The sequence below is a fragment of the Phyllostomus discolor genome, chromosome 13 (genome assembly GCF_004126475.2).
Source record: "Phyllostomus discolor isolate MPI-MPIP mPhyDis1 chromosome 13, mPhyDis1.pri.v3, whole genome shotgun sequence".
NCBI lineage: Eukaryota > Metazoa > Chordata > Mammalia > Chiroptera > Phyllostomidae > Phyllostomus > Phyllostomus discolor.
Window position 1 is genome coordinate 53741531 of NC_040915.2, and position 18291 is coordinate 53759821.

Here is an 18291-nt window from a genome sequence, read left to right on the forward strand (position 1 = left end):
GGCGGCCGATCATGCCGATGGGCACAGGGAGATCTCCTAGGTGCGGTGTCACGGAGGAAAGGCCCAGGCAGGCGGCGTGCATAATGTGGGGCAAAAGAGAGCTGGTGTTTGTGCCTTTTTGTTGTCTCGGAACGAAGAGCAAACACCTGTGTCACAAAGAGACCCAGAATGTCAGCGGCTCCACACAGAAGCGTTTCTTTCTCGGGTAACAGGGCAGGGCAGGGGGTGCAGGTGTCAGGTTCCCCCCCCCCGCCCCCCGCATGTGCTCAGCTTCCCCCTTGTGGTGCTGGTGCCCTCAGGACTCACGGTCCTCTGCCTCTAGCTGGGTGAACGAGGGTGAAGAAGTCACCCTGCTTTCTTAACAACCCTGGCCCAGAAATGACCCATGACACCTCCCGGAAAAGGCCCCGGGGGCCAATGACTGGGTCCCTTGGGGCCGAAGGTGGTGGTGACTGCTGGGGAGGCGAGGGGCGGGGTGAGGAGGAAACTTTTCTCTTTCGATTATTTTCATATATGCTTTAAAAGTTTGAACGTGTTGTCCATTCGGACAATAGAATTCTACTGTGGCAGTGTGGTGGGGTGAGGCCTCAGAAGTGGTGGGAACCCTGGGATTTGGGAGTTGGAGGGGGGAGCTCCAGCTGGCCTCGGCAGGGGTCATTCAAAGTTGACTGTGTTCCGTGATGCTTGGCTGAAGTCCTGAAGGTGGAGAGGGTGTTAACCAGGTGCAGTGGAAGGGGGTGAGTGGGTTGTGAGACAGTCGGTGGAGGTGAGAAGGGAGTGGGTGCTGAGAGGAGGAGTGTGTTTTGGTTAGAGGGGGGAGCATGACCCCCCTCCCCCCGTAGGTAGGGAGGGCTCCTGGCACGTTGAGTGACAGGTGCTTACAGCCGACTGTGCGGGGCAGGGGGGGTACCCACTGTGCGTTGGTGCTAGGAGGTTGTGGGCAGAGTGTGGTGTGCGGACCTTCAGATGAAGGAGGCTGGTCGTACCCAACCTCCTGTGTGACTCAAGGGGAAAAGGTCAGAAGCCTGGAACAGCACCATCTGATCTGGGGCAGCAGCATGCAGGGCCACTAGGAGCCCAGTGGGCTTGCAGTGTGGTAACGGGAGGAGCATGATGCCCCTTTCTCTCCCACCTTATGAAGCGAGTTTGGCACTTGACCCGTGCAGTGCAGTCAGGTCTTATCTCTTACGTCTGCCTGTCAGTGCCTTGCAACCGGTTACCATTGCTGGGAGAACTTCCTTCTACCCCTCGAGTATCATGCCATGCATGCTTGTTGATTGCTTCTCTTTTGTTTTAAATAAAGTTTTATTGAAATATGCATAAGGGCACAAATCCCAAGTACACGGCCTCACGAGTGATCGATCACCGAGTGAACACATGGGTGTTAACTGACTGACCCTCATCGTGTCTCTTCCTTGTTGCAACCGCGGTTAGGGTTCAGTCCCCACCCGTCACCTGTGCCCTGGCCGTGTGTGACCTGTGCAGCACCCTCACCCTCGTTCCCCTGATGCCGGTGTCAGTCCTTGTTCTGCGGGAAGTCTTTGGGAAATAAATACACTTCAGGTGGCTGATCGGAATACTATTTCCATTTCACTTGAAATCACGTTACATCTCACTTTGTTTTAATTGTTAGTTTGTGCACAGAACTCCGATCAGTGAACATTGTGACCACAGGCTGGTGACAGGGCCAGAAGTTTTTTCTTTTCTATCGTTTTGTGATACAATATTTTTAAAAGGCTGAAAGTAATCCAACTATTAGAAGAGTTAAGGTAGGTATTTCTTGCCACTGAATTTTTACCTTTTCCTCCCAGTCCCAGTTTTCTTTTTGTTCTCCGTTGCGTGAAGAGTCAGGGGCTTAGAACGTTCCATGGGTTTTTCTTTGGCCGCATTCGTTACCGTTTGTCCACTTGTCTGAGGAGCCTCAGTGTCCGGGGCCCCGCATCTCCCCAGTGTCTAGATGAATGGTCCCGCTAGCTAATGTGGGAGGGCTTTACTGAGCCCGCATGTGCTGAATTTAGATTGCGGGGCGTGGAATGGATAACTTGGATTTTAGGAGATCTAACTATTTACAATATTCCTGAATTACACTTCATTGATTCTTTTCTCTTTCTGTAAAGTTTTAAGTCAAGAAGTGCAAGTTCCAGCTTGTTAAGTAGAGTGAAATGAAAATAAACGCAGTGGTACCTTGGTACCGTTCGTTAATTCGTCCCGACGAGGGGTGAGCACACGGCGCCGCGACGGGTGAAGCATTTTCTCTTGCGGGGCGGCGTCTGCTCATCCAAGTTCTAGGAAGCGCACCCAGTTGGGAGCAAGCACCGAGCGCTAGTGCTGAAACATTTTTTCTCTTCAGAATGCTACTGAGCATCAGGTTTGACAAGTTCAGGAGCCTACAGGTACTGAGGTCCCACTGCATGTTTAAGGTTTATATGAAATAGATACATACAATGAGCTAAAATCCATTTTGATTTACATTATTTCATTCCTGTTGGAACTTGGAAGAAACGGAAAGGGACTCACTGGAGAGTTTCGGTGACTAGTATTCAGCCAGGAGGGATGTGATGAGATTTCAGTTTTAATACTGGCATGCCTTTTTTCTTTATTTTTGAGTTTGCTTTTCTATTGATCCTTTAAGGTTTCCTTTATTTTCGCTTGTAAAGAATATTGTGTATTCCACATGCGTCAAAATAGTTGTTTTTGACCTCTGCCTTACGGAGAACTGTCATCACTCACTTCGTCCCAAGCCTCTGGGCGCGAGTGATTTTATCTCCCACACAAACCAGTGCCTCGTGAGGAACACCCTGCAGGTGACGAGAACTCTGTGAGTTAGTAGGTGATCAGGCACTGGCCTCCAGAAATGTTAGACCCCAGTGTGTGACTACTATTCAGGAGCATCTTTTGAGCCTTGTACATGGCTCAACTGTATGAATCTCATTTCTCTTCTTTCATGGTTTAATGTACATAAATTAAAGTATGCCATTTAGGGTGTACAGTTCTATGAGTTTTGACAAGTGCATAAAGTTGCATAACCACCCCCAAAGTCTAGGTGTAGGGCAGTTCGTCACCTAACCTCTCCCAGCACCCCTGTAATAGTCAGACCAGACCCCACACCCCAGCCCTGTGAACCCTGACCCGTGTTCTGTTTCCACGGTTTCCTTTTTCCCGGAATGACATACAGGTGGAGTCGTTCAGTCTGCCTCCTTTTGAGCCTGGTTCCTTTCACTTAGCGTGATGCATTGGAGAGCCACGCGTGGGGCTGGTGCCAGCAATGCACTCCTCCGTGTTGTTGCGAAGTGTTCCGTACACTGTGGTGTGCCAACTGAAGAACATCTGGGTTGTGTCTAGCTCTTGAGTGTTTTCTGTAAAGCTGCTATAAATGTCTGCGTCCGATTTTTGTGTGAGTGCGCAGAATCCGTCGCCCCAGCCAGCACAGTCGGCCCCCTCTTTGCCTGCCAGGGCAGCGGCGTGGGGCGTGGGGCCTCTCAGCACACACCTCTCAGCAGGTGGGCATTCCCACCGCCGCCTCTGCTGGGGTCAGACGTCTTCCCTCCCGTGCAGGGGTCCTGCAGGAGGTCGGGCGGTGGCCTCTACGTGGTTGGCTGTCGTTCACATGGCGACCAGCGCTGTCGAGCCCATTTCGTGTGCTTATCGGCCACTCGTGTCTCTTCGCTTGTGAAGGGGACACTTTTTTACCCGTTCTTTTACACATTGTTTGTAGGAGGGTTTTAAATATATATAGAAATGGGATACAAAGCTTCTTCTTTCCAGTTTAAGTTTTGTAATATTTTACCCAGTCTATGGTGGATCTGTGTTCTTACAAATGCCTTTGCACGAGCAGAAGTTTTAAATTTTGGTAAAATCTGATTTATCCTTTCTTTTTGTACCCTGCCTAAGAAATCTCCTGAATAACTGTTTTCTGTGGAGATACCCTATACGTGTTCTAGAAGCTATATAGTTTTACCTTTGCACTTAGTTCTGGGATCAGAACTTAGTTCTGTGTTAATTCTCTCTAAGGTGTGAGGTAAGGGTCGTCTTCCTTTTTAAATGGAAAAATGTGGATGTAAGTTTTTCCAGTACCACTTGTTGAACAGCCTTCTTTTCCCAATAAATCGTTTTGGAGACCCTTTTTGAAAATAAATTGACCGTGTACGTGTGGGTGTGTTTCTGGGTCGTCCTTTCTGTTCCGCCGACCAGCCTCGGGCCAGTACGGCGCTGTTTGGTTCCTGTGGCTGTGTAACGAGTGCTGACGTGGGGCGGTCTAAGCTCTTGAACTTTTTTTTCTCAAGATGCTCTGGGTATTCTACTTTCTTTTGTATTTCCACTCACGTTTTAATGTCAGCAGGTCAGTTGCTTTAAGAAGCCTGCGGGGGTTACGTAGGGATTGCATTGAACCTGAGGATCAGTGCAGGGGGAGTTGCCATCGGAGCCTTCCAGTGCGGGGGACACCGAGCCTTCCCGTCCGTCCGTAAACCGAGCACATCCTTCCAGTCCTGTACCTGGTCTTCAGCTTCTCTCAGTAATGTTTTGTGGTTTCCAGCATAGAGGTCTTTCGTATCTCTTATTTATGTATTGGCTCCTAAATATTGATTGTTTTTTGAGGTTGTTGCAGGCGGACTTGCTCTCCAGTTGTGTGATGTGAGCTTATCAGAACGTCATTGATTCTCATCTAATGGCCTGTCGTGTTGTGGCCCTGCTAAATGCAGTTAAATCCACTTAGGTGTCCCAGTCTATCCTAGATTCGGTTTGTTATGTAGATAACCAGTTTATCTATGAATAGGATCAGTTTTAATTCTCTCTTTCCGTTTCGAATAACTTGTATTTCCTTTTCTTACCTTACTGCACTTGCTAAGACGGCTTATAAATTATGGAATAGGAGTGAGATTAGACATCTTAGCCTGTTTTAAATGGAAATGCTTTGTACTTTATCTCACAGCTCAGAGAAGTCTTTACTGAATTCTGAATCTCTTTCTCCTTTTATCATCTATCTCAACACCTTTTGAAATCCCTTTATGTCATTTACCATAAATTACACACTTAACTTTACTGCTGGCTTCCTTGCTTGTCTCTCACACCCTCCCACAGACCCCTGTAGAGAAAACCCTCCCCGCCGCATTCCCAGTGCGGAGCGCAGGGGCCCTTAGAAGATGTTTAGGAGACGATTTGTCAGACCAGCCCGGATGGGTCGGCGCTTCAGCAGTCACGCCTTCCGTCTTCCCTCCCAGCGTTTGCGTCTCTTGGGCAAAACCCAGCGCACGTATTATTTCTCACAAAACTTTTTTTTTTCATATTTCTTTTTTCCCTTTAAAAATTTTTAGGAGTTAAAATTTCAAAATTTCTCCTAGACCCCACTGATATTGAACATTTTTCAGAACTTCTCATTAATATTCTATAAAAGGCAGTGCAGTTCTTTCTGCTGATTTTTGCACACTGCTGCGGAAAATTGGGGTGGTTTGCCGTTCCCACACTGTGCTGCCCTCGGAGGTTTGTCAGTGCTCGTGCAGCTCGCCGTGGAAACAAGGGCAAACACAGCCCCTATAATCGTCTGGTAAACAGCTGGTGGGTCATTACTCTTTAAAGTCTGGAGAAATCTGACGAAAGGAACCTGTTAGGCACATTATTTCCCAGTTTTTGTCCTTTCGATTTTGTTCTAATCAGAGAAGAACTTCATTTGTTTTTGAAGTGTGATTTAAGTCTGATGAAGGTCAGTTGCGTTCGGCCTGGAACACGGTGCTCTAGAGCTCAGCCCAAAGGCAAAGTGTCTCCTGGCCGCTCCCCTTGAGCAGCGGCTGCGGGGGAAGCAGAGCTCCAGTTTGTGTGAAGACGTGAGGAAGGCAGGGGCTTTCCTCCCCTTCGGTGCCTTACGGTGGTTCTTGGGCTCGTCGGACACGTCGACAGCGGGACAACTGCAGTGAAGAAAGTAGCTGGAAACACTTTAAGTTGGCTGTTCATTCATTCAACTCCCCTCCCCAGTATCTTCCTCATCTTCCCTCCCTCTTTTCTGTCCCTCCTCCCTCCCATTTTCCTGACTTTTTACTTTCCTTACTTTCCCCTTTCTTTTCTCCACAACTTCTTCCTTCCTTCCTCTGTTCTTTGTTCCGACCCCTCTGCTGTCCCAGTCAGCGTGCTTGTTCCTGCACGCGTGCCGAGGACGAGGCGCGTGGGGCCTGAGGGCAGCGTCCAGTGCGGTGGGGACGGGGTGGTGAAGAAGTCGGTATATGCATACGGTGATTTTTGGTCATCCCAGGTATAAACAAAATGTGTCTGTGTGCACACACCTGTGTTTGTGTTTGTGAGAGGGAACGAGTGAGAGATGAGGGTGGGGGGAGAGAGAGAGACAGGCGGAATGAAGATGGGTGAGAACATAGAAGGCCTTAGGGCATTTGAGCTGAGTTCTGACAGTCCACAAGATCCAGGCGTGCTGAAGGAAGCGGGGACAGCACGTGAGAGACCCCGAGAACAGATCGAGTTTGGAGAAACTGATCTCCAAGTGTTGGAGAAACTGGAATGTAGACACGTGGCCTCGGTGGAGTGAGCATGGGAGCGAGTGCTGTAAGGTGAGGCTGGAGAGGAAAGTGGGGACCAGACTCCAGAGGCCATGGTGACCACGTTCAGTCTGATTCCAAGTGCAGTCAAAAGCCAGTGGCCCGTGTGTGGTAGATTCATTCATGTTGCCATTTAGACATTTTACTTTTAAATTTTTATTTATTGCATTTTTTAGAGAGAAGGAGGAAGGGAGGAGAGAGAGAAGAAGAAGGGAGGGAGGGAGTGAGGGAGGGAAAGTAAGGAAGGAAGGAAGGAAGAGAGGGAGGAAGGAGAAGGAAAGAAAGGAAAGGAGGAAGGAAGGAAGGGAGGAAGGAAGGGAGGAAGGAAGGTCAATTTGTTGTTCCACCTATTCATGCATTCATTGGTTGATTCTTGTATGTGCCTGACTGGGGATCGAACCTGCAACTTTGGCGAATCGGGATGACACTCTAACCAACCGAGCTACCTAGCCAGGGTGTCAGGCATTTTTAAAAACATCTTTAGTATGATCAAAATATATGTTCACATTCTTGTCCTACTTTCCTCTTCCAAAAATAAAAACAAGATACATGAAGCAAAAACTGACAGAATTGTAAAATGAAGAACAAATCTGTAAGTACAAATGTAGATTTCAACAGCCTTCTCTCAACAATGGATAAAAGAATAGACAGACATTCATTAAGGATTTAGTGGATGGACTTGAATTCAACTATCAGCCAAGTTTGCTTAATAGGCTTTTTATTTTGTCTAGTGAAACACTCTACCTTCTACACTTTTTTCTTTTCCCAAGTGCTCATGAAACATTCACCAAATTTGGGACCAAAATCAAGTTTCAGTGACGTGAAAAGCATTGAAATCATAGTGAATGTGTTCTCTGACCACAAGAGAATTAAAGAGAAACCAGTATCAGAAAAATACCTGGGGGGAAAAAAACAAATAAAATATTGGGAAATTAAACTGAACATTTTTGGATGACTCTTGGGGTCAAAGAAGAAATGACAAGGGAAATTTAAAATCACTTTGAAATGAATGAAAACAAAAAGGCAGCCATCGCTTTTATTTCAAGTGAAAGTACTAACAGTCTTACAGGTGGAAAGTCAGCTCTCCCTCCTGGTCTGCGGCTTGAGTCCCTCACCTCTCCCAGGTGCCGGCCTCTGCCCAGGTCCTGGGTGAGTGCGGCCTGGTTCTCGCCGCCCCGGCTCCCGGCCCCGGGGGTCTGACCTTGCCTACTCACCCAAGTAGTCCTAGCGCTTGTCTTTCAGTTCCAGTGAGTGACCACTCACCACTTTCAAAGGTTATGTTCTTGGAACTAAGGAGAGGAGTTTATGGAGCAGCAACAGGCAATTTCCAGTCACGTGATTCCTAGGCCAGCTTTAATTAAAAGTCTGCCAGAGCTGCTTCCCTTGTCTGGGTTCTGTTGTACTTGGGGAATCCTGTCTGTGTTCTTCCTGCATTTGAGACTTTTTGTGACTCCTTCAGTTCCCTGCTGTGACTTGCAGCAGCCCTTTAATTACGTTCACTTTTCGGTTGCTTTTGACTGACATCAGCTTGTCCTGCTCACCTTCGTGAATTCATTCAGGCTTGCCTGTGTCGGACATTAAGCTAGGCACTAGGTGTGCAAGGGGGCGGGGGCTTATGAATCGGAGAATTAAGCAGAGCGCGCTAAGTGCTCTGACGGAGGATCATTGGGAGGGTCAAGCAGATACACTCCCACTCAGCAGATGTGCGCCGCCCCCACTGTGCACCGGGCACTGGGCAGTGGGGCGGCGTCCCAGGTGCACGCCGCCGACCGTGTGAAGGTGAGGCGCGGGACTGGGCGATCTGCTCCGGCGTGAGGTGTTTGGCCTGGACTCCGAGGTAGTGAGTGGTGAGAGAAGAAACTAGAAAGGCTGTGGAAGCCCTTTTGTCTTTTAAGGGAGTTTCGCCCCGTTTCTGTGGACATAGTATTTACTAGCTCCATGGTGACCCTTGCCAACACTTGCATTCTACCCGAGTCTCCTGTCCCCTTGTTTATCCTCCTGCTCACTGTGGTGAGCAGCGGCTGCAGGTGGTGGTGACCGCCAGCCCTGCTTGTCATGCATTTTCTGGAAGTGGGGGGGTGTTGCCCATAGAGACGGGCCCCAAAGCAAAGAGCCGTGTGTGGGGGACTCTTACTTACCTGGAGTCCTTCCCTCGAGGGTATAATTAGCCTCTTGAAATCTTTGTTTTTATATTTTTAAGTTAGGGGAGGAAAAGGTTGACGTGTAAGTGCATTACTTTGAAAATACCTTGTGGGGTACAATTTCGATTTATTGCCCACCCTGAAATGTTTTATTCTTTTCCTTTAGGTTTCTTGCTATTTAAAGATTTTTGTTTGAATGAAATTAATGAAGCTGTACCTCAGGTGAAGTTTTATGAAGAGGTAAGAAGTAACTGTTTTACTGGTGCTTTTATTTTTGAAGCATATTTAAAATGTACTTTGAAAGATGCTCAGACTAGTAAAAATCTTACAGAGACTTAGAAATTCATTGAAAGTAATTAGTAGTACAAGGTATCCTAGGCAGTTTCCTGGAGCTGCCGACCACGTCTGCACAGACCCTACCTGCAAGGGGTCCGGAGCGCTCCGGAAGCAACGAGGAGGAGCTGCACTCCGGATTCGGGAGAATCACCCAGGGGGACACTGAAAGTTCCCAGCCGTGTTATTTGCCGCAGAAGCTTCTGGAGACATTCTCTCCGGCAGAGGGCCACTACTGGAGGAAAGAGAAATGAACGAAGTTTTCCGGTCGCACGTTGCTAGAGTGACAGATTGGAGACGGGGCGGCAGAGGGTGGCAGAGAGTGGCGGCGAGGAGCTAAAAGCTCCTGGAAGGCATTGGAGTCCCCCACAGCCTCGCAGCAGCACCGGACCGTATGTGGGACCCTGCTGCGGGCAGGGGTCTGAACACAGGGCAGGCGCGTGCTCTGCTGACGCTCAGGATCTGTGGCTGCTGATCACCTGGGTCAGCTGGCCAGTCCGGGGGTAACAGAGTCCAGGCCTGGCCCTGGGCCGAAGGCTGCTCCGGGAGACAAGAAGCCAACTCAGACCCAGCCCGGCTCAGTCCCTGTGGGGTGACTGGCCCCTCAGCACCTGTGCGGCAGGGTACGAGGGGAGCCCTCTCTGTCTTTTCTGAAGGCAGAACATGTAACTGCAGAGAATCTGCAGGGTCCTACATACAGTAAGACACTATTAGACACGGACGAGGCCAGGTCACGTGCCTCACAAACCAGGCAGTAGAAGCAGACCCACAGATGAATCAGACGCTGGGGACAGCTGGCAGGAGCTTCAAGCAACTAGAATAATATGTGCGAGACAGTAACTACAGGAAAATATGGGCATTCAGGAAGGAGAGAGAATTTCAGCATGATTTGATTTCATTATGAAAACCAACTGGACATTTAGAACATTAAGTATAATGTTTGAAATTAGAATTAATGGCTAAAACCAATAGCAGCTTGGTTATAATACGTAATAGAATTAATGAATAATAGATAATGTCAAACTGAAACACAGAGAAAAGAAAGAAAAAGGTAAGGACATTACAGACATGTGGGACGTGGTTAAAAGGCCTAACATAGGTAGAACTGGGCGGAAGCAATATTCGAGGAGATCATAGTAAGGATTATACAAAATGATGAAAGCAATTTACAGATTCAGAAAACTCAGAAAACCATTAGCAAAATGTCTATGAAGGAAACATATCTTTGCCCATCAGTATAAGACTATGGAAACGTTTGACAGAGATAACAATTTTAAAGGCTCCGGAGAGCAGAAAAAGACACAGTACTTTCGGAGGAGCAATATTTTGACTGAGGTGACGGTGACATTGTAAAAGAAATGACGGAGCAGAGAGGAAACAGGCCGTGGGGACGTGGAGAGCAGTGCGGTGGCTGTGACCGGGAGGGAGGGGCTCCGAGAGGGATCAGTAGTGGTGGGAAAGGCACAATAAACATAAGTTATTAGAAGTCAATGAATTTTAAGAAAGATCAGACAGACAATGAAATGGCCAACTGTCAAGTACGGAAAGGAAAACTAATCTGCCCCTCCCAGAGGTCTGTTTTCAGCAAACATTTCCTTGAAAAATGATGGTGGAATAAAGGTGTTTTCAGACAAAAACTGAGGGGATTTGCCAGTAGTGGGCCTGCTTTAAGTAAATGCTGACGGGAGCTGCCTTAAGCGGAGGGAAATGACCCCAGATGGAAACACAAGGAGGAACGGAGGACATCATAAAGGATAAACATGCAACATACGAACAGGTGTTTACCATGTAAAACAGTAACAAAATGTTTTTAGAGTTTAAAATGCATGTGAAACTAACACGCATGGCAGTGGCACCCAAGTGGAGAGGGGTTCAAGTGCTTTAAGAGTCTAGAATTATGGGGGGAATGGTAATAGCAGTGATTTGCATCAGGATATCATTCAAGGATGCATATTGTAATCACGAAGGTAACTTTTAAAAGGATAAAATTTGTATATATAACTAATACAGGGGGAAATGGAATGAAACAACATTGTATTAATCTACAAAAGGAATAAAAGGGGGGTATAAAACACTAAGTTAGGTTAAATTGAAAACAAAGAGTAAGATGATAGCTAAAATCCATCTGTAACTACTTATATATAACATAAGTGGACTAAGTACTCCAAGTAAAAGACTAAGTTTGTCAAACTTGGTAACTAACCAAAAACCCAGTTACATGCTGCTTACAGGTGACATCTTGTAAACAGAAGGGTGGAAGAAGATACACAGCACAAACACCAACCTAGACAAACTGGGGTAGCCACGCCAGCATCCGAGCACCCTGATGCTCAGATGCTGCTTGGAGACTGAGAGATTATGTTAGAACAATAAAAGGGCCAGTACCATAGTCCTAAGTGTGTACGTGGTAAATAACATTACTTCAAAATATACAAAGCAACACTGGACAGGTTTAAAACAAAATACACCTGTAATCCTAGTGGACGACATGTGTACTTCAAGAGCTTATGGAACAGACAAGAAATTGGTTAAGGCCAGAGAGGATCTCCGTGGAGTAATAAATAAACGTGACCCAGCTGACAGACACAGAATGCTGCACCCAGCAAAGTTAGAATTTGCATTTTTTCAGAAGAACGTATGGAACATTTATTAGAAAGCTTCTCCAAATTTCACGACTGAAATTGTTCCGAGTATGTTCTCCGACCGCAGTGGAATTAAGACCCAACTCAATAGCAGAGTTCACCAGGAGATCCCGGACTGTCTGGGAACACACACACTTCTAAATAATTGATGGCTCAGAGAGAAAAGTCAAACAGGAATTAGGAGGTATTTTTAATTAAAGCATACTTTTAAAATGACATGTGCTGTTCCCATGAACTTGAGGTGTCTTTACCCCAAAGAAAGCAGCATCGTTAGGGTTGATATTAGTCATTTTTGCACAGGTTTGAAAATCGGAGGGCCGTTGCTTCCTTTCTGGGTTACTGATACATGAAAACTTGATCTTTTTCTGCTAAGATTACATCAATGTATTTCCAGGAAGAATGGTCAAATTGCGATGCACATTTACTTAGTACTGTGTAAGAAGTGAGTGAAATCCAAAAGGGTTTTGCTCAGCATGAAGGAACTTCATTATTTCATTCTGAATCATAACCAGGCATTTTATGAGTATTTCAGCTATACCTGTTGAAAAAAAATTGTTCCTTCTTTGTTGTTAAAATCGTCACCTTTCCAGTTTCAGCATGCGTAAGCCACCTAGTCGAATATGGAGAAATCTCCTTTAACAGATAACTTGCTCGGAGGGAGCAGCCGGGCCATCTGCTTGGGGTTGCTTCTTAGGTGCTTCTTGCCCACGTGGCGTGTGTGCTGCTGCTGCTTCAGTGTTTCCATTTGATCTTTCAACATCGGGGTTCCCTGTGCTGGCTCCCTCCCCGGCTCTGCTCACCTTTCTTCTGGCTTAGCACCCCGTGGAGCCGGTTGATCAGATGATCCTCTGGGAGGACTATGCTGCGAAGCTCCTGAGCCACTGGGACTGTCTCCTTCCGCTGCAGCTAGCCAGCCAGCCCACGGGCTTCACACACAGTCCTCTAAGTCAGCGTGGTCTTGAGGCGTTGGAGCTGTCAGTGGCCCTTCTCCGACTCCTCGGTTTCATCAGCCTGCGTGTTTCTGGTGGCTGTGTGATGATTCCAACCCTTGGGAAACTCTCTTGTGGACTATCTTAAAGTGTCTGTTTTGTACGTCGTATTTCCCTTTTTCTGTGGCCCCAGACTTTCAGTGCTACCTGTTTCCTGTGGGTTAAGGTCCTAGTAGCTTATCCTGACAGCCACGTAGCTCTTTGTTAGTTATTGCCTACGTTGCTTTAACTTTCACTACCTTCTCATGTAGAACTTCCCCTGATAACCCACATTTCCAACTCACTGAGCCCATCTCTTTGTTCCTTCGCTTGTTCTGTCCGTTCCCCAGCCTGGAGTGCTGCTTCCCCTTCTCAGCCGTGGGGAGCCCAGGCCCGGCTCAGTTTAAGGTCTAGTTCAGTTTCTGTGCTCTCTGACGGGCCTGCCTGTACCGCTCTCCCAGTCTCCTGTGTCGCTTACTCCCTCGGCGCTCTCACCGTTTATTGTCTGTAACGCCCACGTGTAATACTTAATGTATGCTCGCCGTGTGTGCGTGCAATCAGTTTCCATCTTGACCGTTATGTGACTCATAGACAGAAGGCCTAGCTAGGACCTAGGTGCAGCTGTGTCTCCCACTAGCTGTGGGATGTGGGCCCAGCTACTGAGCAAACTCGGAAGCATCTGCCTCATTTCAGACCTGGAGCTTAAGAGTGTGAACAGTATGTTGTTCCTGTACTTGAGGAGCTCACAGTATTGGGACTTCATATTGGGCTTCAGTTACCTTATCTGTGAAATAAGGTTAGAATCATCTCCTGCTACACGATAGGCTGACTGAGGCTCAGGTAGGATGCTGGGTGGACAGCGGCTTTCTAAGCCATAATTGCTGTACTGTAGTGTTCAGGCAGACGGGACGCCGTAACACAGCGGGTGAGGGTTCCAGCTCTGAATGCAGACTGCCTGGCTGGGGATGCGGGCCCCAGGGGTTGCTGGCTGCGTAAACTCGGGCAGGCAGCCTAGCTTCTCTGCCCGGCTTTCTGCAGCTAAGAATGAGTGTGACAGCAGCGCCCATCCCGTAGGGTTGTCCTGCGTGAACGCAGCACACCCGAACAGTGCCTGGCACATGGTTACCTCCTGCTCAGTGTGCTGGTTTATACTCTTGCTGGTTCCAGTGAGATTTGGAGGCAGCGTATAAAAGTGTGTGTCTGATACCTAGATTTAAAGATAAATCACAGAAAACAAAATAAATATGAGATGGGAGTAAAGTGACTCTAAAGAATTTTCCTCACTCATTCAACCAATATTTATCAAACACTGATACTGGGAGGTATTGTTTGGACGAATAAGACAGGCCAAGTCCTTGCTGTCTTTTAGCTTCTTTTTGTTGTTGTTGAGAGAAACAGACAATAAACAAGTAATAAATAAACAGGAAATGTATCAGGAAGTAATAACTGCTATGCAGTGACTCGGAACATAAGAAATATATCAGGAAGTAATAACTACTATGCAGTGACTCAAAATAGACTCAAAACGGATGTACTGTGACTTGGTGGCCACCTGAGAGAGCTGGGTCAAAGACTGGCTCTCTGAGCAGGTGGCATCTGAACTTGAGACCTGAATGACAAGGAGGCTAGTCTTTGGAAGACAGGAACAGGGCGGGGCTGGGGAGACCGTCTTAGGTTAAGGTCATGGCTGAGGTAGCCCCTGGTGTGGTGGGAAAGAACTTAGTGTGTCGGAGGAACTGAAAGCCCAGCGTGGGGTGTTTGTGATGGGCGAGAGGGGTGGAGGAGGGTGAGACCAGCTCAGAGTCATGGTCGTGGGGGCCTGAGTAACAAGTCTGGAGTGTGTTCTGAAGCCCGTGGAGAATTTAACAGAGGGGGGTGGTGGATGAGTAGTCTATAAATATCAGTCAGATCAAAGGGGCTGATGTGATAGATCCTCTACCTCTTTACTGATTTTCATATCCAGTTCTGTCGACTTCTGAGAGTGGGTGTTAAAATCTCTAACTGTTGACTGTAGAATTGCCAATTTTTTTTTGTCAAATTTTTTCATGTATTTTGAAACTCTATTACTAAGTACACATATATTTATGGTTATGTTTCTCATATGAAATTTCCCTCTTTATAGTAGTATTTGTGCTTTGAAAGTGACTTCATTGGCCCTGGCGAGTGTAGCTCAGTGGATTGAGTGCAGGCTGAGAACCAAAGGGTCTCTAGTTCGATTCCCAGTCAGGGCACATGCCTTGGTTGTGGGCCAGGTCCCCAGTGGGGGCCACATGAGAGGCAACCACACATCAATGTTTCTCTCCCTCTCTTTCTCCCTCCCTTCCCCTCTTTCTACAAATAAGTAAATAAAATCTTTAAGAAAGAAAGAAAGAGATTTCATTGGATATTGATATAAATACTTCAGTGTCCTTATGCTTACTGTTCTCACGATATATCTTTTCCATGCCCTCTCAGTGTTTTTATATGTCCAATGTATTTCTTTTAGACACGTGTAAAAGGGTCCTGCCCACCCCACTGTACCCTCGCCTGCATTTCATTTCAGTGGAGTAATCATAGACACCGTGTGTGTCCTTTGTGAGATTTGCTGAGTCTCTTGAATCTGTACATTTGGTATCTTTTCACCAAATCTGGTAAAATGTGGGCCATTATTTCTTAAAACATTTTTTTCTACTTCAGTTTCTCTTTTCCCTCCTTCTGCCACTTCAGTTACGTGAATCTGTAATCCTTGGATATTATCCTAAATGCTACTGGAGTCTTTTTCAATTTTTCCTCCAAATATGGTTTCTTTCTGTTGCTCAGACTGGGTATTCTCTGTGGCTCTGTCTTCATACTCATTGACTTTTTCTTTTGGCATCTCTAGTCTGCAATGACCTCCATCCATTGGATTTTTTATTTAAGGTACTGTCTTTTTTAGTTCTAAAATTTCTTTTTTTTTAATATTTTATTTATTTATTTTTAGAGAGGGAAGGGAGGGAGATAGAGAGAGAGAGAGAAACATCAACGTGTGGTTGCTGGGGGTCATGGCCTGCAACTCAGGCATGTACCCTGACTGGGAATCGAACCTGCGACACTTTGGTTCGCAGCCTGAGCTCAATCCACTGAGCTAAGCCAGCCAGGGCTAGTTCTGAAATTTCCATTTGGTTCTTTTCATAGTTAATATTTTTCTGCTGCTACTTTCTGTTCTTTTTTCATTTATTACACTCATATTTTCTGTTATGTCTTTGAGTAAACCCCTGTCTGATGATCCCAGCATCAGAGCCATCTCGGACTGGTCTTCATTCATGGTCCGTTCTGTCACATGCAGGGCACATTGTCCTGTTTCTTCATATGCAGAGTAATTTTAGCTTGTGTCGGGAACATTTTGGTTGATGTATTATAGATGGCCGTTTGGAGAAACGGGCGCTTCTCCAAAGTGTGTTGCTTTTTGTTTCAGTAGTTAACTCGGCTTATTCGCCATCACGCTCTGTCCTCTCAAACAGCTGGAAGCAATGGAGCTGGTTCTGTTTTCTCGCCTCAGCTGGACTTCTTCTTTGTGCTGCCATGTCCATGTGCCATCGTGGGGCCCGGCAGAGATGTGACAGTTTATATCCACAGAGTTTTGGAGCTGCCCCTCTGGCTCCTTATTTTCAGGAATCTCCTCTCGCACTTTCCAGCTTCTCTTTGATGCCCTTCCCCATTAGCTGTGTGCTGACGCAGATACCGGCCCGCAGCGTTCAAGGCGTTGTGGATGAGACAATTCACACGGACGACCGAGTCCTGTGGAGGAAAAGGGACAGCAAGGCTTCTCTCTCAGGGGGAGAGCGCCTCAGACCCTTGCCTTGACAGGCTTTTATTGGGTTTAATTTGAATAGGAATACAGGGTGTATACGTAAAGCTCAGAAATCATTGTCAGGCAGAAATGATTAAACAATAGATAACATTGAAAGAACTCTGAGGGCTTATTCTGGTTCAGAGTCAGATAGTTACCTGGCTATAAATCTGTGGGGAAAAAACTCACTTCCTGCTTGGTCCCTTATCATTTAAATTGAGGGTATTAGCAAAGCATGTTTCATAGGATTTTATGCATTCTTTCTTAGGCCTGATTGCCATAGGGAACCCTCCCTTTCCAGCACAGGGCAGTACCCACCTCTGGCATTGTTTCAGGCTTAAGTCAGGCAGGGGAAGTAAGGCAGCCAAGAGATTAGGAGACTTCTTACAGACAGAATGAAGACTCAGGCTATGTCAAAGCTGAGGAGTGAGGGTCCATTACCCCTTTTCTATAGCCCCCCGAGTTCTTCCCTGGGGGCCCCCACGATCATGACGGTCTTAGGTTGTCCCTCCCTTAAGGAATCATACCCGTCATTGGCTAACCAATCAAGCATTGGGGGCCAGGCAGGGTGAAGTAAAAGGAGTAGAGGCTCGGTGCCCCTGCCAGGGAGATAAGCTTTGTCTCCTTAGTGGCTTATGGTCCCAAGGTCGCTCATTGCTCACTCAGCCTTAGCCATGGTGGGGGGAGGGTTACAGCTTCTGAAACCAGGCAGGGCGGTTCCCAACAGTGTACTTTGCTCATTCCAGTGCTTCAGTGTATTCTCTGTGTCCAGAATTTTTTTTCCCCTCAAAAGGATTGTTCTGTTAGCGGTTAGTCGGCTATGACCCAAAGCATAACCTGGGTTCATGATGTATTTTGAGGATAAAACCAAGATGATTGGCTAAGGAGTTGGATCTAGAGGGTGGTGGGGGCAGGGGTGTGAGCAAGGGAGAGAAAAAATGATGATTATTCCTTTTTAGCTTAAGCTACTAGGAGTGTGATTTTACTCACTTTTGTGATAAAGAAGAGGAGCGGAAGAGCATGTTTGGCTGGGGTAGAGAGGGTGTGGAAATGTCAAATGGGTAGGTAGATACTCAAAGTTTGCACCTTGAAGTCAGGCCTCTGTCTGCCCAGGTCACCAGGACGAGCTAACTGCCAGAACTGGGGGTGGCGTCTTTGCTGTTCTGCTCCAATCAGGACATCCTGTCTGGAGCTAACCGGTAGTGGACTGCCTGCTCTTTAATGAGTGGCCTTACTGGTAATAGTAAATGTTGAATAGTAAAAGTAAGAGCCTGAAGTATCTGTGGCCTACTAAGAGTTACCTTTTTGCCCTGGCTGGCGTAGCTCAGTGGATTGTGCACGGGCTGCAAACCAAGGCATCGCAGGTTTGATTCCCAGTCAGGGCACATGCCTGGGTTGCAGGCCATGGCCCCCAGCAACTGCACATTGATGTTTCTCTCTCTCTGTCTTTCTCCCTCCCTTCCCTCTCTAAAAATAAATAAATAAAATCTTTTTTAAAAAAAGAGTTACCTTTTCTATTGTTCAAGTTGAAGTTTATGAAGCACAAGGTGCTTAATAAAGCCAGTGTTATGGTTCAGCGTACCATTTGCCCGAGAAACTAGAATTTCCGGTGTGGCTGGATCATTACAGTTCGTGAAAACCTCCTGTAGAATCAGCATTGTTTAACCAGGTGTCAGCCTGCCTCACAGTTCCCCGGAACGCAGGTTTCCGTTTCGTTACACTTGTTTTCAAGGATGACAATTCCAGGAAGGCTTATTATTCCTTGAATTTGTTCAAATATTTGGGCAGAAAAATTTTACCTGTAGGTTTGGCGTTGGGTTTCAGTGGTCCCAACTTCACGGTGACAGCAGCACGGGCGGT

The 18291-nt window shown here is 46.9% G+C and overlaps 1 protein-coding gene across 2 annotated transcripts in view; it reads left to right on the forward strand.

Annotated features, from left to right (window-relative positions):
• Positions 1-18291, forward strand: part of GRK3 (G protein-coupled receptor kinase 3) — a 114366-nt gene that overhangs the window by 43648 nt on the left and 52427 nt on the right. The window contains exon 3 of one of the 2 annotated variants that reach the window (XM_028527900.2): positions 8847-8920. The exons of the other annotated variant lie outside the window; for it this stretch is intronic. Coding sequence (XP_028383701.1) covers positions 8847-8920 — 74 coding nt within the window. The remainder of the gene's footprint in view (positions 1-8846; positions 8921-18291) is intronic. 2 annotated transcript variants of the gene reach the window in all.